Below are 23,353 nucleotides of genomic sequence, written 5' to 3' on the forward strand. Positions count from 1 at the left end.
AGTACATATCAAAACACTACTTAACCATTTATTGTTCACATATCAAAAGAATTTGTCAGTTTTATTTTTTTGTGGTTTTAAGATTCAGATTTAAGATTTTTCTAAAAGAGGAGGATGTGTGCAGATGTATGCAGCTCAGTGCAGTTTCATTTAGGGAAACCTGCTGTTGCAATTGGAAATCCATTCCCCCATTCCAGATCCATCACTCTTCAAACAAAGCACTGCAAATAGCAAAGTTCTCTCTAATCCATAATATGTCACATTTACACTCTTTATTAAAATACATACAGGGTAGACCCTAAAGAGAGAGTTACACACTTGTCTCAATTTTATGGATGATAGGGTCCCCTATGGCATTTGCATTCAGTCTATTCAAAGTCTAAATCCCACCTTGTTTTATGTGCTTGATCTGCATGTACACTGTATGAAAACATTTATCCATGCAGGTTTCCTGTTGCCCAGACATCAGGAGTAAGCACAGACTGAAAGTCAGGAAGCTGAGTCAGCTGAAAAGCCACAGAGCAGCAGACCAGAACTGACCCATGGCTGTGTATGTGGCAGTGAGTGTGGATCCTAAAGCAGGAAGAAAAAACCCTCCTCAATTATTCATGGAAAAAGCACTGTTCGTTAAAGCCTGCTGTGTCCCATGTGAGGTGAATTCTTCTGAAGGCAGTCTTTTGCCATGAGAGCAGACCTCTCAGACACCAAAGCCTCACCCAGACTGGAGTCCCCAAAAGTGTTTCCTGCAAGTGCTCTGCAAAAGTTAACACAATATGAGCACTGCAATATTTTTGATTGACTTGACCCTTCTGGAAAATGTGATCATTTAATAAGTGATTCATTATTTATTAAAATCTCACTAGTCCCTAAAGGATTAGGACAAAATAGCCTATCCACACTGTCTTAGTATTTTGGGTTCATTTAGAGTTTATAATAAGTTTTCTATGATACATATGCATTAAGTTGTAAGGGAAACGCCTGACCCAAATAACCCAACAGCATGGAGTATTTTTTAACCAGCTGTGTAGGTTAGAAATATCCTCATAATGTAATCAATCAGTTTTATTCAGAGTTCTCTCCCTACTTCTGCACTGACTCACCTGTCCTGCTGCCAGACATTTTTAATGTCCTCTCAGCCCTTGAAGTGGCAGCTGTGGCCTAAAGGTGAGGCAAGTGTTGGGCCTGAAAGGCTGCTGGTTCATCCCTTAGACAGACAGGAATTTTCCTGGGTGGGGGAAGTGAATGAACAGCACTTTCCTATGTGCACTTGCGTAAGTCACCAACTGAACATTATCAAATTAATTTGTAACTGACTCAGAGTGAAAGGTAGATCATTTTCTCACAACAATACTTGTGTAAAAGTTTTACAATTTGGAAAATACTTAGTAAAGTGTGTCATTTTACTTCAGTATATATAACTGAGTAAACATAACTAGATATCTGATAATGGAAATCTTCTGATGAGTTCAGGTTAAACAGGTCTGTGCTTCTATCCTATAAGCCTGTAATGGACAGAGAAATCATGGCATCCTCCAGCATCCTGGCAGGACGTGTAACCCAAACGGCACTGAGGAAGCACCTTAAAGTAGCTTTGGCAAAATCTTAGTTCCTTTCTCTTTAAAAATGCATAATTTATTTTGTATTTGTATTAACCAGTGCTAATGTTAGACACCTGGGGACATGTGTTGGACTTTCCCCAATAACAGTCTTGACAAGCCCTAGGGACCATGAGTTGAGTGATTATATCCAGATCTGGTATAATTTCACTGAACAGAACAAGATATTAAGTAGGTCTCACCCAAAGAAAGGAGCCACTTTCTGTATATAGTCTGTAACTATTTACTGGTTATAGTCATCAGGAAACCAAGGCCATATAGTCCAGTGCAATATGATCAGTGCACTTAAGTAAGACATACTTTGTTCAGCTGTTGTGATCTACATATCATACACACAAAGTGGAAGAAATGTTTTGAGGATCAAATTAAATTGGTGTAATCGGTCTGCAGAGAAATGAAGTTGACACACTAATGTTCTTTCATGAAAAAAATGTTCCTTTTTGTGTAAGTCAAATAAATATTCCAATATTTTATTGAACTGCAGTGGATATTTTTATTTTTGAAATGAAAATGTAAATCTTTGTCCATTGTTTCAATTTGCAGTGGCCTGGTGTGAGACACCTTGCTTTAAGTGAAGTATGAGTGACTCCTACAAATGTACTCCACAAAGCAGCAGAGGCAGCAGGGTGTGCTTAAAGGCTTGTCTGTGGATGTCAGAGTGGGAGCTGTAGTAGAACGGCAGAGGGAGTGATCAGAGCAGCTTGCCTGGGTGCCCTCTGTTCTCGTACGGATCTCTAGAGATGGGCAGGCAGTGGTAAAACCTTTACCAGGGTGGCGGTGGGCCCATGATGGCAGCAGCACATGCTGAGAATTAATACATGGTCAAGGATTCAGAGAGCTGCATGACCTGCTCATCTGTGGGCTCTTTTACTAACCCCATAATGTGTGTACCAACTTCAGAAGTTGCACACTCTCTCTGTTTCTCTATCTCTTCATTTTATCTCTCTTCTGTGTGTCCTTGTCAACTACTTGACTCTGCGACACTGTGAGTTTTCTCCTCGACTAGCTGTTCGTTACCTTGCCATTACAAAAAAGGTAATACTATATGGGGAATCCTTGCTATAAAGCCTTTGCATGCCTATAACATAGTGAAGTCAGATTTCAGTCATAGAGGACCACAGCAGTGCAGAAATCTCTGAAATAACACCAGCTTCACCTCCTTGGCGAGTCACCTGAATAAGCCATGAGGGAGTGGAAGTGTGCTCGAGCAGTGTAAACTTTGCAGGGTTGTGTTTGACACATTAACAGGCTACTTTCTCACGCCTTTTGCATATTACATACGGTACGTTTTAAATTCTTCACTGAGAAATTATTCAGGCATGCTGCAATCACTAGGATAAACCCTTTTTCATTCATTCCGAAAAAAACAAAATTCCTTACTTATTTCTCTGTTAAATTAATGGCTGGGTGAATAAAGCGTATGATTTAAATAATCCGAATATACAAACGCATTGAAAATCCACAGCTGATCAGCAAAAAGCAGCATTTGATGGATTCAGATTGTTTAATTCTTTTTTTTTTTTTGTATGTTCAAGGGATGGTAAGTGATGACCTGTCCTCCTGTTCCCTTATTCCCTCCCCCCTCCGCTCTGTTCTCTACAGAGGCTGCACGGATGTGCTGTGCTGTGTGCTCTTCATCATTGTCATCCTCGGCTACGTGGCGCTGGGCACTGTGGGTGAGTGGGCACACTTGTTTGTTTGCTGTCATGTCTGAAGTCATAAATTGGCCTTTCCATGGGGAAATAAAATGACATTAGTCATCCTTATCTTTTCCCAGAGTAATAAGGCCAACTTTGGCACAATTTGGGAAACAGAAAATTTAAACCCCTAGGTGGTTTTTGAGGCGTCATATTCAATACATTGCCATGTTAATGTACACTAAATCTCATAGCACCAAAATTATTGAAGTTATAATATTTATAACTTCAATGTAGTAGTGGGTTACTTAAGCACTACTTAAATGGTTTTAGTGTATAGGATTCCATTATTTTGTAGGCCTCGCTAAAGTAATACAGTGGCCGAGCTAGAGATTAGAATTTGGCAGAAAACCCTTTGATCATAGCGGAGGCTAATTTTCTGCCACCCTCTCTACCCTGGAAGGCATTCTTTTGGACTTTGTGAAGAACAGATGAAACAGCATATAACAATGCTTACGTATTGCAGAGATTTCTGAACAGGAGACTTCAGAGTGGGAGTCATATAGATAAAAGAGTCAAAAAAGAAGAAAAGAAATCAGGGAAGAAGGGGGGTTGTATATGCTATCTGTCTGTGGGGCGTTTTGGAGTGAGTGTGCATTCACTGCTGGTCGCTCTCATGGAGAGGCATGAATATTTTATGTGCCTCAACTTCATGATGGGCTCCTCTTCTTCCTGTAGTTCTGCTCTGCAGCTAACACTAAAGCTAACTCCACTTGCTGCACTTAAACATTGCTTCTGGGCTTCTTAAATGAAGCCTTAACGCTAATGCCTAAGATAACTCCACTCATAGAACTTACACTGTGCTTCTGCGCTTCTTAAATAAGGCCTTAACTCTGAAGTTAACTCTACTCGCCGCACTTACACAGTGCTTCTGGACTTCATTATATAAGGCCTGATGTCAACGGCAGTCCACATCTATGTCCTTAGTCCAACCCTCGGCCTCAGGATTCAGAGAGCTTCAGGCTTTGGACTGTGACAATGAGGGAGGTGAACAGAAACTTGATCAGAGATGCTATTGTCAAATTTTAAGCGGACACCTTTGGCACTAGTTTGCTGCCAGAGAACTGTTAGTGAAAATTATTGCTGTCCCACACATTGCCTGCGTCCACCAGCCGGCCCACCGAAAACACATGAAGCACAAAAGGCGCAGTAGCCAAGCCCCAGGGTGGAGTATGTGTGCCTTGAGATCCCCATGATCAAAATCTGCTGCTCTTCCACAGACACATACCGAGTCTGTTCACACAATGATGGCAGTCAGCTGGAAAACAATATTATCTCAGTGACATGACTTTTAACAAAGGCCATTGCATGTACCCTTCCGCCATGCTTTGAACACAGCCATAAAAATCAAGTGCCCTTAATTGCTTCAAATCTAAATTAGTATTTCTGTGTGGCATTTATGCCCAATACTGAAACCACATTAGTAAATCTGCAAAATAAGCCACTTTGACTATGACATCATGTCCCTATTGGCAAATAGGCATGATCTAAGCTTATTTCTTAATATGATTTCATTTTTAGCCAACAGCAGAAGCATTACATATACCCCCATAAAGTCTGTCCATATCCCTCCCTGTCAGCTAAGAATGATGTCACCAGGCCCCCACATACACATGCACACACACTCGCACACACACTCACCACTCCAATCCCCTCAACAAGATGAAATCATCGATGACATCATCCTCCAGACACACTGTCTCGTACATCCCACAGTCACTGATAGGAAGATTTGCCTTTGTTTGTAAGCACAAAGAAAATACCACATGTCCTGTAGAATTTTTTACTGAGTCAATTGCGATAAACAGCATTATGGTTTATCTGCATACAATGCGCATTTTAGCAAGATTAGCATGACTCTAAGGTGAGGCACTGAGGTATGTATGATTGTCATATGAATTCTGCTGTTGTGCACACCTGTAATGTGACTCTAACAGCATGCCTTCTCCAAATTGTTGTTTTCTATTCAAAAGGAGATGTACAGGTGACATGTGAAACTGTCCTTCAGTAAGTGAACTAGAGTGTAAATCTCCTATCTGTGCTCTGTATTAAGATAACTAACACAAACATAGCCTAGAAAAATGCACCATCCATACAAATTAGAAGGATACTGACCGATTTGTTTACCTGGGAAGTCACAGTGCTGAGACCCATGGCAAAAATCTAGTGACAACAAGCACTGTCACTTGTTTATATATGGCAACTTAATGAATTTGGGAGAGGGGGTGCCGAAAGGAAATCAATTGCTCCTCCGCTCAGTGGGATAGATGTAATTATCCACAGACAAAAACAAAGTACCATCGATCGTTTCAGTGTACTCTTGTGCCACACCTCTGAGAGTGACGCTCCCTTCATTACTTTTAATCCTTCATTCAGTTATTCTTAAAGAGTTCTTAGTTTCCTCACACTGTCATTTTAATAACGGACTTCCCATTAAAACCTTGGTGGTATATAGTGTGGAGGGGGTATAAACTAATTTGGCAACACACTGAGGTATACCTGAAGAACTAAACTCAGGACTGGTCTTTGTATGACTTTACAGCCTGGATTCATGGAGACCCCAAGAAAGTTATATACCCCACTGACAGCTCAGGCCAGTTTTGTGGACAGAAGGGCACTCCCAATGCGTAAGTACCAGCATCCCTCTCAACCAATCAGAGTCATGCATCAGTTAAGCAGCCTAATGTAACACCATTACTTGGCACCTCCTCTTTTTTTCTGCCTAATGGGTATATTTAATCATTACAATGCTGGCCACATCTTTGCTAACAAAACAATATAAAAGTTGTTTAGAGATTTCCAAGGACCTCCCAACCAATAAACTGCCTCCTGTGTTGAGCTGCCCATTGTGAAGCCAGGAATGATTGGCAGCTCATAACCTCAAGCAGATAAAAAAGTTGCTCATTAGCAGAGCTGGGGAACCACGATAAGCATGTTTGTTATGTACAGCCATGCAGGGAGGGAGAGCTGTTTACTCTGGACTGGATTGGAGTCTGCTTGATCCATGTGGTTCATAATTGGGAACTGTGTAACACTCTGAGATTTTAAAGGATTATGCTCATGGAGGTTACATAGAGCCACATGCATCGAATTGAGCCTTCAGTCTAAGTAATGAGTGATGTTTAGGTATTTGAGTAACATGGAGGCATGGGGGTTTTGTGATACTATGGTTAATGTTCTTAGTCGACAAATCACAAATCCTTGCTTTATTCTGATTAAATAGTAGATGATTTAATCTTGATAATAACGTGTTTGTACACAGAAAAATGTAAAGGTTTTACATTAAAGGGAGATGCCAGGTGTGTCACCTCTATACAATATGCAACATGACTGTATTCTGTCCCTAGGTAGCAGTCCTAACATGTTGAGCCACACTCAATAGCCTTCATTCTTCAAATGACTTTACTGACACCTACTGGTAAAGATTCAGTGTACACAGTTTCCTTAAAATTAGGCTTTGCCAAGATGATGTCACAATTAACCTTTTTAATGTTAATTGTCCCCTATTTATTTTAGGGCAGCACCTCAACGATCTTCATCCCACCAGGGTTCTCTAGCTAAACTGCAGTCCTCCAAAGCACTTTTCTTTATGTTGTGTAGTGGGACATCTATGTCTCCCCTGCTAAAAACAAATGAAGGACAATAGGATTGAGAACCGGAAGGAGATGGGAAGTAGAGGGCTGTGAAAACAGATCCAAGTGAATGGTAGTAGGGAATATATCAGCTAGGAAAGAGAACTTTCAGGCATGGCCTTTGTCTCAAACTTCATTTATTGCATCAAGCTCCGTTTTGTTACTTTCCATGACTCGGCTATGCTGCAGAGGGCAATCCACTTCAGTTTGTATCATGTGGTATACAGTTCTGCAGCCTTCTTATACCGGGATCAGAAAGCTTCGTTTTGGACCATTTTCAAACCTTGACATTTCCCTAAACGCATCAGTGCATATCTACTGATCCATAACATTTTGTCCCCACAGAAAGAAAACCATATTGTTCTATTTCAATATTCTGAAATGTGCCAGCCCTGCTGTTTTAATAAACCTCCAGTGTCCTACTACTCAGGTAATAGATGCTTTTCATTAGATGCCACAGTATTTTTGACTTTAAACCCTTACATAGATCAATTATGTCTACTTTTTGCTATCTTTGCAGATGTGTGTTCCAAAGTGCCCAGACCGCTTTGCCACCTACACAGACATGCAGCTCCAATATAGATTCAACAGAAGCCATTGGGACTATTACAAGCAATTTTGCAAGCCAGGATTTAATAATCCCAAAAAGGTATTCTCTCATCACTAGGTCTGGGAAAAAAATCGATTTTCTGATTAATTGTAATCAATCCAATATCAATTCTTAAACTCCTAAATCGTATATTGATTCTTAAAATCTAATACATCTACTTATTTTAATATTTCCTTAAGGGCCATTTCCTGCTAATTTTATACACTTCCTTTACCTATGTGTCAGAGGTGACACTGCAGAGGCCGATCAGTTGCAAATCTGTGATTACAAAAACTTGCACTTTGGATTCAAAGGGCAGGATTGACTGTTAGGGCAGCAGAAGTTAGATGCAGTACTAAAAGTGTTAAGATAGATTAAATCGACTTTGACTTAAGTCAACTTTATATATATATACACACACACACAATACCATATAAATATGAGATATAGGTCAATATACAAACATACGTATATCCACATTTGTATAAAATATAAATGCAGAATAAACTCTATTGTTAGTATACAGACTAAATATGTTTACAATATACAGTGTACAGTATGTTGTGTATTGGAAATTTAAATAATTGGTTTATAATATCGTAGGGGCAAATGCACTATGTGCAGTCTCGGCAGGGCTAGTGTTTACCAGTGGAGTGCTTCTGACATGGATGCTCCTGGTAGGAAATTATACAGTGTGTGGCTGGGGTGTGAGGAGTCACTGATGATGCTGGTGATGTACATCTCCAATGGCAGGGAGCTGTGAACCAGTAATGCGCTGAGCGGTGTTCAACGGGGCCTTCTTTTCAGTCACACTGTAGTTGCCATACCACGCTATCAGACACTTGGTCAGTACACTCTCAGTGGTGCAGCAGTAGAAGTTTGGGAAGATCTGAGGATATAGATCTGAGAAGGGTGAGTGTGACAAGGTGGAAGTCATTCAGGCATGTTGTGGTTGAACACTTTGGCACTGGTATGACAGTGGTTGTCCTGCAGCATATAGGAACAGGAGCCTGTGTCAGTGACAGGTTGAAGATGTCAGTGAAGACTTGAGCTAAGTGTTCAGCACCGTCACTCTGCGCAATGCTGACTGCTCATCTGCTGTGGAGATTGGGACGGTGATGCCATCATGAGGAAGCTCATCTGATGAGGCCCTGCTGGATGTTGGGGGGGTCGTTGGGGGCGATGGTCTCTAATAGCTTGGATGCCTTTCCACGTGTGGCAGGGGTCTGAGTTGTGGAAGTGCTCCTCCACAGACAGTTTGTGGGTGTGTCTGGCATTCCTAATGCCTCTTTTCAGGGTGCCCTGGTGAGCTGTAGGCCTCAGAATCTCCAGATCTGAAAGCAGCTTCATGTGCTTTCAGCAGTAGGTGAACCTCTGCATTCATCTAGGGCTTCTGGGGCTTAAGTATCCCAAAGAGCCAATTATCCCTTAATGATGTGTACAAACAAGTTCCTGTAATTGTGTTTTTCAGACAGTCATTAGTGTGGGAGATTAGTATGGGAGAGAGGACAGTTCAGCTTTGTGACACGGGGAGACTTTCATAATCAACATCTCTCTCTTTCTGGCTTCTGATTCTCAGAGAATCTTTTTGTCTTCTTGTCTTAAGAATAATATAGTAGGATTTCAGCCAGTGCTTTGAAGAGCACTTTGTCTGTGGAAAGCTGTCACAATCCAAGTATATCTCGCCTCCAGCATGCATCTATGTGTGTGTGTGTGTGTGTGTGTGTGTGTGTGTGTGTGTGTGCTGTCATCTTTTTGTTCTGTGCCCCAGAGACACAAGCAAGCGACGGTGGTGTGCTGTGGCAGTCTGATTGAAATGAGAATTCCACTGTCACCAGCTGGGCTTTTAAAGAACTCTGTGTGAGAGGTATTTTGTTGGCTGGATAACTGCAGTTTTAGTTCTGCTCTGGAGTGCTGTTCTCTTAAGATTTTTCTTGCTGTTAGGCCAATTACAGGAAAATATGCCCAGACCTGGTGGGTATATGATGTGTTTTAGCTAGGCTTTCTTATTAGTGATGCTTGTTGTAAGGTAGGTGTTTAAGCTGCTCTCAAACCAATAACTGTGAACATATGTACTTGCCGAAACAGCAGGTATCCTCTAATTAGATTTGAACTTCACTAGAGTCAAGACACTATACAGCTTCATCTGGATTGCACATGCCAACACACAAATGCACACAAGCAGTATGTATCTGTAGAGAGCTGTGATGACACCTACTACACTCACATCATGTGCATTTTAAAATGGAAATCGTCAAACAATGTGTAACTTCCCTGCTGAATTAATATTCTAGGATCAAATGAATACATTAACCTTATTCCTAATCACTCATTTGCAAAAAGCTTCTGCTTGCATTTCCACCAAATATTGGCCATTAAAAGGGGGCAATGATTCACAACATGACAGAAATGACTGCTGTGCACAGTGATGTTTCTGAACAACCACAGCCCATCTCAGGGCCTAGACAGGGATAATTGCATCATTATATTATTGCACAAACAGGAAATTGCAGAATGCTCTACTGCTATATGCTGCCTGGGAAATATGTAACTGTATTTCTCTGTCTCTCTCTCTCTCTCTCTCTCTCTCTCTCTCTCTCTCTCTCTCCTCTCACTTTTTCTTGGTCTTTGCTAGCCTGTGGCAGCAGTCCTGCATGATGAGGACTGCCCTTCAGTAATAGTGCCCAGCAGACCATGTAAGTGCTCCTCAGAAATGAACACTACTCTCTGTTTGTGATGTGGGTGTGCGCATGTATGTGTGCCCGGCGAAATTGTTTACCTGAGAATGTGAAGAAATAGGACTCAATGATTTGGGCCCACAAATCATAAATTCAAATTCCATAAATTCATTTCACTTAATTTCATCTTAATAGGCTTGTATGCGTGTATGTTTCTCCCTCTGCTTAGCCCACTGCACTCTGACACACTCTTGCTTCTCAGCCATTACTTTTATCATTCCCTGTACAGGGCTTTACCTCCTCTGTGTGATGTGTGTTTTTACTGGCTGTCAAGCACAACTTAAAGCATCCTACAGCTCTCTGCAGATTTAACACACCAACAAATTTACTTCAGCAGAAGGGCCGCTAGCCTGGGAAAAAGTGTCTCGCACGCGCAGCACAGCATGGCAGTAGTTAGTCCAGCTGTATATGGGTGGTGGGCACAATGCCCTTTTTGGCTGGGCTGATGCTATCAAGTGCAATGAGGCTGTCTGACAGTTTCCCCGAGCATCTCTGTTTTTAAGACAGCTGCAGCTTTCTGACACCCACCATAACATTCTCCTCCCTGCACTGACTCATATGCACTGAATGAGATGATGGTGCACAGGACTTGCTTCCTGGGTGTATGAAAGCATGAATTTCTGATCTAATAGTTGTCACTGCTTGTGAAGGTCTAATTGTTAGGTTTAATGCAAAAAATAATTAGTGCCAGCGCATAAGCAGAATTTCAGACAAATAACTGATTGGCCATTTTCAGTCAGTCATTTTCCATCAATGTGGCATTGCCAAAGGTGACTGCGTCTGATCAAATCCGACTGAATCTGCAGAACAAGACAAGGTGAAAACCCATGAGATTCAGGATGGTGCATACCAAGCCAATACCTTAAGTGTTTACAAGCCAGTTAGAAAAATTGTTCTTCAGATAGTTGTTTGAAGTGTTTTGTTCCTTTGTCGCTAATGTTCATCAGCAGAATGTAATGCAAGGTTCTTTTTTATCTTACGTGGCCTCTCCATTGGCTTCCTGTGGTTCTTCTGCAGTCCTGCACAGATGCTTCCCAGACTTTATCACTAGAAATGGCACGCTAACAGTTGGCAACAAAACAGCCTTCAAAGATGCACTGGACACAGCACGGAGTGTGACAGAACTTAGAGATGCAGCCAAGTGAGTTCATTAGAATTTACACACACTCAGATCTTACTTAAATGTGTACACTGAAAAAATGTAAGAAAAAAACAAAAAAGTAGATTGCAATAGTTAATTTTACACAGTGGCATGTATGAAATAATTGTTAGTACTAGTAAACACACACACACACACACACACACTATAGTATACTTTACTTAAAGATGCACAGTTTGTCGAACTTCAGGTTCCCCCAAAAGAAGATATTTAGCTGTGCAAGCAAAGTGCACAAAAACATACCTGTCTATTTTTGCCAGCACAATTAATTCAGCATAAAATAAATGTTTTATTTTATTAGAACAAGTTGAAAGTAATTAAATAATGAAAATGTTCCTCCTATGTAGAACAAAACATTAACAAATAACCCTTCAAACCCTTCAAATAACCCTTCAGATGGAATGCTTGATTAATAAGGTGCAAGAAATTTAACTGAAAATAATTACATAATTACTTTAACAATGTTTTGGGTTTGATGCTAGTTTAAAACCCATTAGTCAGTCAATGTTTTGCTAATTTCTTTTTCTTTCTCTCTCTCTCTCTCTCTCTCTCACACACACACACACACACACACACACACACACACACACACACACACACACACACACACACACACACACACACACAAACACACAACCACACAACCACGTCCAAACGCTTGCAGTGCTATTACAGGTATATTAGATGCCAAACAACTGGGCATGAGAATTGTGGAGGATTATACCAAATCCTGGTACTGGATTGTAATGTAAGAAACACAATTTTTCCTTTTAGACATTAATGTGTTAAATTGTAATACAATTATACATATTACCACATATTTTTAAAGTTTCTCTAAAATACAGCAAGTTTTCAACATATTAATAAAAAAAAAATGTTAATGTTTTTGAAATAGTGCCTCAGTCCTTACGTACTGTTTGTTGGATGTGCTCACGGTTGTGTATGACATGCGGTGTGGTGTGGGGCAGGGGGCTTGTTCTAGCGCTCGTCATAAGTCTGATCTTCATCCTGCTCCTGCGTTTCACTGCTGGCTTCCTCCTTGGATTCGTCATCATCGCTGTCATTCTGCTTGTGGCCTATGGTGAGTGAGTGTGGGGAGTGAGAGAACGAGGGAGCGGGAAGAAGGGAGAGGAGGAGAGAGGGAGGGAAAGAATGAGTGTGTGCTACAATGGCACAGAAGAATATCTTTGTTTTGCAGTAGTACATTTGTGTTTATAATGCGTGCCGGTGCCAGTGTATAAGATTCAAGATTCAAGCTCTTGATCTGTCACGTGCATTTGTAGCTAGTACAAAAATGTTGAAATGTAAGATGACTGCTCTGAAGACACTGCGAGAGGTAGATACATTTTTTGCATGTACAAGTTAAATAAATAAATAGGAATAGAATAAAAAATAATTGTGTAATTGTGTGCCTCGAAGAAAGTGTGTTGTGAGGTTTTAGCTGTTTATTAGCCTGTAGGAAGAAGCTCATTCTTAACCTCTCAGTCCTGGCCCTGATGGAGCAGAGACATTTTCCAGTTGGTAACCACTGGAACAGACTGGATAGATGTCCTTTAGTCCATGCAGTGTTGTCATGATGATGTGCTCAGCACATCAGATCACTCTGTAGAGGGACTTCTTGTCCTGGGAGCTGCAGTTGCCATACCAGGCAGTGACATTCCCAGATAGAGCAGACCCTACTATGGCAATGAAGGAGATTTTCTGCAGTGCTTTGGAGGTCTTGGAATTTCCTCAGCCACCATAAGTGCTGGCGTGCCTTCTTCACCAGGGTGGAGATGTGTGTGGACCATTTCAGGTCCTCAGAGATGTGGACTCCAAGGTATCTGTAGCTGCTCACGCTCTCTATCAGGGTTCCACTAATCCTTAGTGGTGTGTATTGGCTACTCATCTTCTCCCTCCTGAAGTCCTCAACCATCTCTTTGGTCTTGGAGACATTCAGGACCAGGTTGTTGACATCACGCCATGATGACAGCAGTTCACCTCATCCAAGTAGGCTGTCTTATTGTTTTTTGAGTTCAGGCTTACCACCACTGTATCACCACTGTGGTGAATTTCACAGTGGTGTTAGATCTATGTGCGGCTGTGCATTCATGAGTGTAAAGGGAGTAAAGGACTTAGGATGCAGCCTTGGGGGGCACCAGTGTTGTGGGGTAAGGGGCTGGATGCAAGGTTTCCCATCTTCACCACTTGGGGTCTGTCAGATAGGAAGCACTGGACTCATGAACACAATGAATGACATAGGCCCAGGTCACTGAGCTTAGTGACCAGTCTGGTGGGAACAGCAGTACTGAATGCCAAACTGTAGTAAATGAACAGCAGGTGTACATAATTCCCCTTTCCAATGTCCAGGTGGGAGAGAATGGTATGGAGGATGTCCAGAATGACATCATTGTGGCTCCTATTACTGCAATAGGTGAACTGAAGAAGGTCTAATGAGCAGAGCAGAGATGAAGGTTTTGATGAGTTTCTCAAAGCATTTCATCACCGAAGAGGTCACTGCTACAGGGTGGTGGTCATTTAGGTAGGCTAGATTGGTCTTCTTGGAAATGGGGATGATAATGGACATCTTAAGACATCCAGGGATGACAGAATTTGTCAGGGAAATGGAGGTAAACTGATCAGAGCACGATTTTAACATCCTCCCAGGGATGCCATTAGGGCCGGCTGCCTTCCTGCTGTTTACATGTCTCCTTACGTCATACTCTGAAATAGAGAGTAGGTGGTCCTCCCTAGCTTTAATTGTGTTAGCACTAGTTGCGATGCTAGCAATGCTTTTGGTGTTAGTGCTTATAAAAGGTGTTTACATTTTCAGACAATTAGGGATCAATTAGGGAGGTAAGCTTATGCATTTGTACACACCATTTGCATTTTGTGTGTGTGCGTGTGTGTATAGGTTTGTGTGTGTGTATGTGTGTGTGTATGTGTGGGTTGTGCTTGTTCCTATAAACCTATGTATGTTACCAGGAATCTGGCACTGTTACTGGGAGTTCACACTTCTAAGGGAGAGTCCAGGAGCAGACGTTACAATCTCACACATTGGCTTTCAGAGGGACTTCAACATCTATCTGCAGCTCAGCCAGACTTGGCTAATTTTCTGTGAGTCGGCAGTTAGAATACACACTTTCTAAAATCACCTCTCAAGCCTCTGAATGTAAAGTGATTCAGCAGTAAGAAATATTGTGCAGGCCTAATTACAGTTCTGTTACTGCCATTTTTTACGAAGCATTCCTTTAGCTATGGCATTGCACTGCATTCTAAAACAAGACATTGTCTCCCTCCTCTGCCTTGACTATGTTGTGGAAATGTTTCTCTTCACAGTGGTGTCTCTGAGTTTGACTGAAGCTTCCATAGTTTTGATTCTGATCTTCCTAAGAAAGAGAGTACGCATCGCCATCGCTTTACTCAAGGAGGGCAGCCGGTAGGACTTTCCCATTTTTTATCTCTCTCCCTTTCTCTGTCGTCTTTGTCTCTCTTTCTTTCTCTTTCACTCTGTATTTTGTCTCTGTGCATCTCTTTCTCTCTCTCCCAGTCTATATCCCTAACCTCCTCCTCTTGGATCTGTGTTGCGCAGGGCCATTGGCTACATAATGTCCGCCTTGTTCTACCCTGTCATCACCTTTGTGCTGCTGGCCGTGTGTATCTCATACTGGGCTGTGACAGCAGTGTATCCTCCACTCTGACCCGGTAATCTAAGAACCCTCAGAACCGTAACGCATCCATTTCCAGGTAGATTAACGCAGAATCGTAAATAGAAGCATTACATAACTTCAGTAGAATTGTAAATAATGGCTGACTCTACCAGCCAAAATCATTGCAAATCACAAATGCACAAGTATCTCAGCCAAACAGCCGTACCCGAGTTTTCCTAAGTAACCACGAAATAAAAAGGAAATAGATTAAGGTCTTCGCCATGATGAAGGCCATTCCCTTTCTGTTTTAAGGAGCAACACTTACATATGCATTTAATGGAGTCCGACTACTCAAAAACCACAGGTCGTAAATGCCTAAAACATGGGCTTATACTTTTCCTAAGGAAGTGGAATGGTTTACAATCTATTCACTATCAACCAAATAAATGCCATAAGTCTGTACTATTCTATGATGCGAGGAGGCAGAGCAGGATGCGGGGACGAGTCATGTAAAACACAATGACACGTTTATTCCGTCACAAAACAAGGACGACGTAGCTCACAGGCTATCGAATGGTTAAACAATGACAACAACTAACGTTTAGACAAGACCTTAAATACACACGATAACGAACAAGAAACAGGTGTAAGACACAGGGGGTGATCCTACAAACGAACACACACATTTACCTTACGCTTTTTTCCAAAGAGACTTAAAATTATGACAACTTGAGCAATTGTGGACTAAGGGCCTTGCTCAGGGGCCCAACAGTGGCAACTTGACAGTGGTGGTGCTTGAACCAGCAACCTTCCGATTACAAGTCAAGTACATTAACCACTGAGCATGCACACACACATCTGGGAGGAGGGGCCATATCGTGACACATTCCAGGCTATATTAAGATGGTATACAGCCAACCTAGGAATGCATGAGCAAGTATGAACATTATTTGAACATTTTCAGACATAAGAATTGAATACTAACTTAATCTTATATTAAATAATAATGCAAATATCATTGGCAAAACAAGTCATAGGTCTACAGGCTACATTCAAAACCTCTTGAGGTTTCCTTTTTTTATGGAAGACATTAAATCCAACTGTAATGCTATTTTAAATATATTACACATTTTAAGGTTTTGTCAGTAGCAGGTGCATTCGTTGCAGCAGCGGAAAGAATAAGACAACTGGAAGATAAAATTCATGCTGTCTCCATCTCCATCACTCAAGTACATGTCAACCGATTTTGTTATTCAGATGAGGATTTGCAATTCTATACACGTTTTCCTTCAGACAACTTTCCAGATTTTTTGGCAATCAATTCATCCCTCAACAGTCATCCTTATGTACTGGTCAAACTCTGAGATGGTGTGTAGAAACAGCAGCAGGACAGAGTCCTAACAGAAAGGGTCATCTCATAGATGAATTCTTGTTGGCTGTAGGTCTATGAGAAAAGGCATATCTTGGCAGATATTTTTGAGTTTGCACAACCACAGCAGAATCATTATAACTTTGGCAAACTTTCTATACCTGCTTTTGGGTTCCTTACCTATATGGATGAACAAAAGTCAAGTCAATGCATCAGTGTCAGCAAAATATCAAGAGTTCTGCCCTGATGTCCATGTCAGCCTAAACTTCACTAAGATTAATGTGAAAATCCCACAGCTTTGACTCTGCAATCTGAGTCTTCTCTTACTACAAAAACTACCCCACTAGCCTGATCGGTGTTGCTCCATGTGGGGCCATCAGATTTGTCTCTCAGCTCTTTACTGGATCAATGTCTAATGAAATTACAAAGCACTCAGACATTCTGAACCTCTTGGAGCCTGGGGATCCTTGCACGGCAGACAAAGGATTCACTTTTAACACAGAGCATGTGCAATCCTTCTGTTAGCCTTCAATGACCTGCATGGCCTTGCGATCACCTATCTTCTGAGCTACTACTTCTATATGCCCATCTCACAAACTAACCCTAATGACCCAAAAGTGCTAGCTGTCCCCAGGAACAGGCTGTTCACTGTGGATGGTGGGTCTTTTAGTGTTGCTGGCCCTACCCTCTGGAATTTCTTACCTTATCTATTCATTCTTGCACCTCTCTTCCCACCTACAAAACCTAACTTAAAATCTGTGTTTTCTCAGAACAGAACTCTTCTTCTTCTTCTTTTATTATTATTATTATTATTATTATAACATAATATTGCTTTAATAAAACTTCTCCATGGCTAAACTTAAGCCTATCTTTTGGTGTAGCCAGTGTAACAAGCTAGATTGCAGTGCTATGTGCTCGTTAACTGTTATAGGAAAGTCATAACTAAATATAGATTTAAATTCAAGTTTAGTTTATTTGTGTAATTGATAGCCTAGTGCTATGAAGTGGGCATACCTGCACTGTTAAGGGCTTGGACTGTTGTTCTGTGAAATAATTGTTTTCTTGAAGAATTTCATCACATATATCCAGCAAAGAATTTCCATCTATCTTGGATCTATTCCCTCCTGTTGCAGGTATTGTATCACCAGTCGTGGCAGCCAGTAGCAATATTGTTGTCATGGCAATCCCGGATTCCACCTGTTCCAGCAATATTTCTTTTTTGTTCCCAAGTCAAAATAACAGTCCTTGTATCTGGGATCCTGGATTGTTGCATCACAATGCAAAGGCGTTGTACTAATGTGGTGAAATCATTCATTTACTGCTTCTAGCAATATTTGATCGGATTTAACCATTTGTTTTAACAGAGGTTTCAAGGCCTCAGTGGAGGGAATTGCGTCCAATGCTAGGGCTAGGGATGACTTGATATCTCATGTCAAATGCTTGAATGGTTTGAAGAGTGTCACCATCTTTTCAATTAGCAGCCACTGATTTAGGGTAAGAATTATTGGTAACTCTTCATCTGCCACTTAAGGACATGCACACAGTTTTGTACTACAACAAGCTCCTCATCATATGAAACTTGCTGTTCCAGCTCATGGAAATGTGTTGCTGGAGCACACCTGTTTTCATGTCCAATTGTGTCTGTAGCCTTTATCTTTGAGACAGGAGCTGGCAAGATGGAGGAGCTTAAAATGACCACTAGCTTTCTCATGATGCTCGCATGGTATGAGATGCTTTGCTAGTTCAGTACTCCTTTTGTTACCTAACTGTGTGGTACACAACCAGTGATAGTTTGCAGAAGCCCCAGTCTGTCACAATCAAAAATAGTTGTTCATCAAGAGCCATGAACTGCATAACTGTCTGTGATGAATTTAGCTTTTGGACCATCTTGCTAATGACAGATGCCCCCATATTCTTTATACAGATCAATTAAATTATGAGTTTTTAGATGACTGATTAGATTAGTGGTATTGAATTCTCTCTGCAACCTCAGTGTCCCCTGTACCTGTTGAACATTTGTTGCAAATTGCAATTCTGTTGTTCTTTGACAAAACTGAATTATTTCTACACAAAAGAGATTTTCATTCTTCAGCATCAGTTTGTGAGAAAATGTTTCTTAATGTATATGATTGGGGGAAAACAGCACCAATATTCAGGTGTAATTATTGTCCAAAATAGCAATATCAAGCCGATTATAATAAATTATATTGTGCACCTCTAGGTCATAAAACTAGGAGATGAGGCTGTATTTCTTACAGAAGAACTTGTAACCCTTCAAAAGTTTGGATACATTTGTCTTCGAATACTTCCTCACAATAGGAAAAATGAAAGGAACCTTTTTCAACAATACTGAAAACTGACAATCATCCTTTTTCTCTGATGAACTGCACATCAGAAATTCACTAACGTTACTATTTATAGACGGATGCGACGATTAACTGTGAAAAAGGCCTTTTGGGAATTAAGAACGTAATGCAGAAATTCGCCTTTTGTTCTACCATTGTTTCCTTGGCTAACTACAATACAGGAATCATCATGTGAATATATTCCTAGAATATCGTCTTATCTTTTGGTCTCTAACAACTCATCTATCCCGGACGTTTTGGGAGTCTCTCAGATTTTAAAAGAGGCTCCCTAACCCACGCAAATTATAGACAATATCCCGGAAATCAGTAATTTTGTTGTTGTTGTTGCTTGAGCATGAGCGAGAGAAAGACACACACAAACTTGCACACACACATAAGGTGAGTCCCAGTTGAAGGACTATTGCTAGGTAGGCCATGTCCTTAGCAGCAGTGATCTGCAGCTGTCACCAATGGAAATAGTCCATCAAGTTCTCATACCTACGGTGGCGTCATACGTATGATACAGTCCATCAAGGACTCATGCTTACTGTGGCCTCATATGTAATAATACGCAGCTGCGATGGGGTGATGGGAGAAGGTCTTAATGCTACATCCCTGAAATGAGTTTTGGAGGTTGGGATGTCTGTGATCTAGACAACTGCATATATATAGAAACTTGTTTTACATCAGATTGTTTATTCAGCAGAAGTAGCTTTGTGCCTTAATAAAAATGAAATGCAGCTTCCTGGCATCTTCCGGTGAAGCCGTCTACAAAGTTATGTCCTCCCAGACCAACTGCAAGTATGCCAACCTCACCTGCAGTCTAGAAGTAAGTCCCCTTCTCTGGTTCCTCAACATTAAATATTGTGGGGGGAAAAAAAGTAATATTTTAATCTTATGCAGTGGACTTGAGATTCTTTACCCCAAGGCATACAACTCCATTTCAAGGTAGATATTAGCCTGAAATTTGGTTGATATTCTGAAGTTGAAAAGCAGCTCAAAATTATTCAAGTTTGTAACTTACATTTAGCAAATAAATAACATTTAACAAATCCAACCGTATCTTAATAAAATTAATAAAAATTGAACAATCTTACATTGGTTTTATGTGGGAGCACTGTGGCGTTGTTTTACTGCCAATAGTCGGGAGCAGTTTTTGAGTTTTTTCCCACGGATTTCCTTTGCTTGAATGCAAAATATACACGTGCTCACTCATATTTACTCTGCTCTGCTCGCGTGCATTTAGATATATGCTCTCGTGAGAACTTGCTCTTCTGCGCACTCGCACTCATCCTGCGCTTGCGAATCTTTCTATGCTAGCGCTCGGGTTTTCATCGCTACAGCACTGCCAAAAGTCGGCAACGGCCCCAAGTAATGTGATTAATTAGTTAAATATGTTTATATATTTACATAGAATGTTTTACTTTTTAAACATGTTTTGTTTTGTTTTTTGCAATATGTTAATAAACAGATATTGTGCTCTAAAAAATGAATATTTAAGTTTGTTCAATGTAGATGTGTTTTTGTACTAAAAAAAATGTAAAAAAAAAAAAAAATTTGACAAAGTGCTCAAACTTTTTCATATAACTAATATATAGTATATTGTAATCTATAATATATTTAATATTATACTCTCTATATATATATATATATATATATTCCATTCCATTTAGTTTATGCTACTTCCTGCAGGTGATTAGGATGTGACATATGGAATAAATTTATTTTATATAAATATAAAGCATATATGTCTATATGGTTGCATTATATCCTGTGATATCTATAGAAAGTACATGAATTTCCAGTTGATGTTCAGTGTAAACAATATGATAAATGTAGTTAGTAATGTAATATGTTCTGTGTTTGTAACCTATATGGGTAATCATTATGCTCGTTTAATCCTACAGGGTATACTTAGACATCAGCTTTTGGAGGGGTTGTTGAATAAACCACAGTATGTTGTCAGCAATTCTGCATCTGGTCTTGACCTTGACTATCAGTGTAATTTTCCCCTTACAATTGGAGACTTTCTAAAATGGCCTGGAAATGATCAGAGAAATCACAACACAGTGATAATAGTCATTTACATTTACAGCATTTAGCAGATGCTCTTATCCAGAGCGACTTACAAAAGTGCTTGGTCATTTACTCATAGAATATATCCTAGTACAGTACAGCAGGTTAGAATCAAACATACCAATGAACTAGAATACTGTAGAATACAGGGATAAATGCTGATACCTATAAGTACAAAATACATAAGGTATATCTTAAACAATGATAAGTGCTATAAACAATAAGTGCTAGAGTTTGTTAAACAACATTAAATTAGTACTTATTGTAGGGTATTGTTTGTCAGTCAATATGGGAGCCGTGTCAGTTGTCCTTTAAATATTTTGCAAATAGATGGGTCTTCAGTCTGCGTTTGAAGACTGCAAGAGACTCTGCTGTCCAGACAGCAAGTGGGAGTTCATTCCACCATCTTGGAGCCAGGACAGAAAATAGTCTCAATGCTTGTCTTCCATGAGGCCTGAAGCACGGTATTTCAAGTTGAGCTGTCCATGATGATTAAACAGTTTTGCCAATACACAGGCTATAGCTGATAGCTAACAAATATATTCAGCTTTAGCATCAATTGTGATATCAACATAATAATATAACATACAGTGGTGTGAAAAAGTGTTTGCCCCCTTCCTGATATCTTTTTTTTTTTTGCATGTTTATCACACTTAATTGTTTCAGATCATCAAACAAATGTAAATATTAGGCAAAGATAACACAAGTAAACACAAAATGCAGTTTTTAAATGAAGGTTTTTATTACTAAGGGGAAAAAAAATCCAAACCTACATGGTCCTGTGAAAAAGTGATTGCCCCCGCTGTTAAAACATAAGTTAACTGTGGCTTATCACATCTTTGGAAAGCTGAGTTCAATTTCTCTAGCCACACACAGGCCTGATTACTGCCACACCTGTTCTCAATCAACAAATCACTTAAATAGGACCTGCCTGGCAAAGTGAAGTAGACCCAAAAAAAAAAAAAAAAAGGGGGGGGGGGGGGGGGGAGTGTTTAATTTAAAAAACAACAAAAACAACAACAACAACCCAAAAGTTAGATGGCATGCTGTGATCCAAAGAAATTCAGGAACAAATAAGATACAAAGTAATTGAGATCTACCAGTCTGGAAAAGGTTATAAAGCCATTTCTAAAGCTTTGGGACTCCAGCAAACCACAGTGAGAGCCATTATCCATAAATGGCGAAAACATGGAACAGTGGTGAACCTTCCCAGGAGTGGCTGACCGACCAAAATTACCCCAAGAGAGCAGCGGCGACTCATCCAAGAGGTCACAAAAGACCCCACAACAACATCCAAAGAACTACAGGCCTCACTTGCCTCAGTTAAGGTCAGTGTTCATGACTCCATCATAAGAAAGACACTGGGCAAAAATGGCCTGCATGGCAGAGTTCCAAGACGAAAACCATTACTGAGCAAAAAGAATGTAAAACATCTTGATGATCCCCATCTTGATGATCCCCAAGACTTTTGGGAAAATACTCTGTGGACTGACAAGACAAAAGTTGAACTTTGTGGAAGGTGTATGTCCCATTACATCTGGCATAAAAGTAACACAACATTTCAGAAAAGGAACATCATACCAACAGTAAAATGTGGTGGTAGTGTGATGGTCTGGGGCTGTTTTGCTGCGTCAGGACCTGGAAGACTTGCTGTGGTAAATGGAACCATGAATTCTGCTGTCTACCAAAAAATCCTGAAGGAGAATGTCTGGCCATCTGTTCGTAATCTCAAGATGAAGTGCACTTGGGTTCTGCAGCAGGACAATGATCCAAAGCACACCAGCAAGTCCACCTCTGAATGGCTTAAGAAAAACAAAATGAAGACTTTGGAGTGGCCTAGTCAAAGTTCTGACCTGAATCCAGCTGAGATGCTGTGGCATGACCTTAAAAAGGCGGTTCATGCTCAAAAACCCTCCAATGTGGCCGAATTACAACAATTCTGCAAAGATGAGTGGGCCAGAATTCCTGCACAGTGCTGTAAAAGACTCATTGCCAGTTATCGCAAATGCATTATTGCAGTTGTTGCTGCTAAGGTTGGCCCAACCAGTTATTAGGTTTAGGGGGCAATCACTTTTTCACACAGGGCTATGTAGGTTTGGATTTTTATTTTCCCCTTAATAATAAAAACCTTCATTTAAAAACTGCATTTTGTGTTTACTTGTGTTATCTTTGTCTAATATTTAAATTGGTTTTATCTAAAACATTTAAGTGTGACAAACATGCAAAAAAAAAAAAAGATATCACGAAGGGGGTAAACACTTTTTCACACCACTTTATAACAAAATAAATATATATATTTAAGTAATTAATCACATTACCTGGGGCCATGGTGAAGCAAGCTACAGATTCTAGACATTATTGATCTTGACTTTCCCAACCAAGAATGTAGAGGGGCAGCAGGAACAATTTAATTAAATCCATTACATCTTTCTGATTAGCTGATGACTTTTGGCAGCGTTAACAGTATTGAAAACTCAAGTACAAAAGTGTAAAAAGATTCGAT

At 40.3% G+C, this 23,353-nt stretch overlaps 1 protein-coding gene across 1 annotated transcript in view; it reads left to right on the forward strand.

Moving 5' to 3' along the window:
* Window positions 1-23,353, forward strand: part of slc44a5a (solute carrier family 44 member 5a) — a 64,461-nt gene that overhangs the window by 36,509 nt on the left and 4,599 nt on the right. Inside the window, exons 3-14 of the mRNA XM_027032362.2 lie at window positions 3,219-3,292; window positions 5,856-5,940; window positions 7,291-7,375; window positions 7,466-7,594; window positions 10,170-10,230; window positions 11,290-11,413; window positions 12,096-12,179; window positions 12,400-12,512; window positions 14,396-14,527; window positions 14,750-14,849; window positions 15,003-15,095; window positions 19,516-19,603. Coding sequence (XP_026888163.2) covers window positions 3,219-3,292; window positions 5,856-5,940; window positions 7,291-7,375; window positions 7,466-7,594; window positions 10,170-10,230; window positions 11,290-11,413; window positions 12,096-12,179; window positions 12,400-12,512; window positions 14,396-14,527; window positions 14,750-14,849; window positions 15,003-15,095; window positions 19,516-19,603 — 1,168 coding nt within the window. The remainder of the gene's footprint in view (window positions 1-3,218; window positions 3,293-5,855; window positions 5,941-7,290; window positions 7,376-7,465; window positions 7,595-10,169; window positions 10,231-11,289; window positions 11,414-12,095; window positions 12,180-12,399; window positions 12,513-14,395; window positions 14,528-14,749; window positions 14,850-15,002; window positions 15,096-19,515; window positions 19,604-23,353) is intronic.

The sequence above is a fragment of the Electrophorus electricus genome, chromosome 7, assembly GCF_013358815.1.
Source record: "Electrophorus electricus isolate fEleEle1 chromosome 7, fEleEle1.pri, whole genome shotgun sequence".
NCBI lineage: Eukaryota > Metazoa > Chordata > Actinopteri > Gymnotiformes > Gymnotidae > Electrophorus > Electrophorus electricus.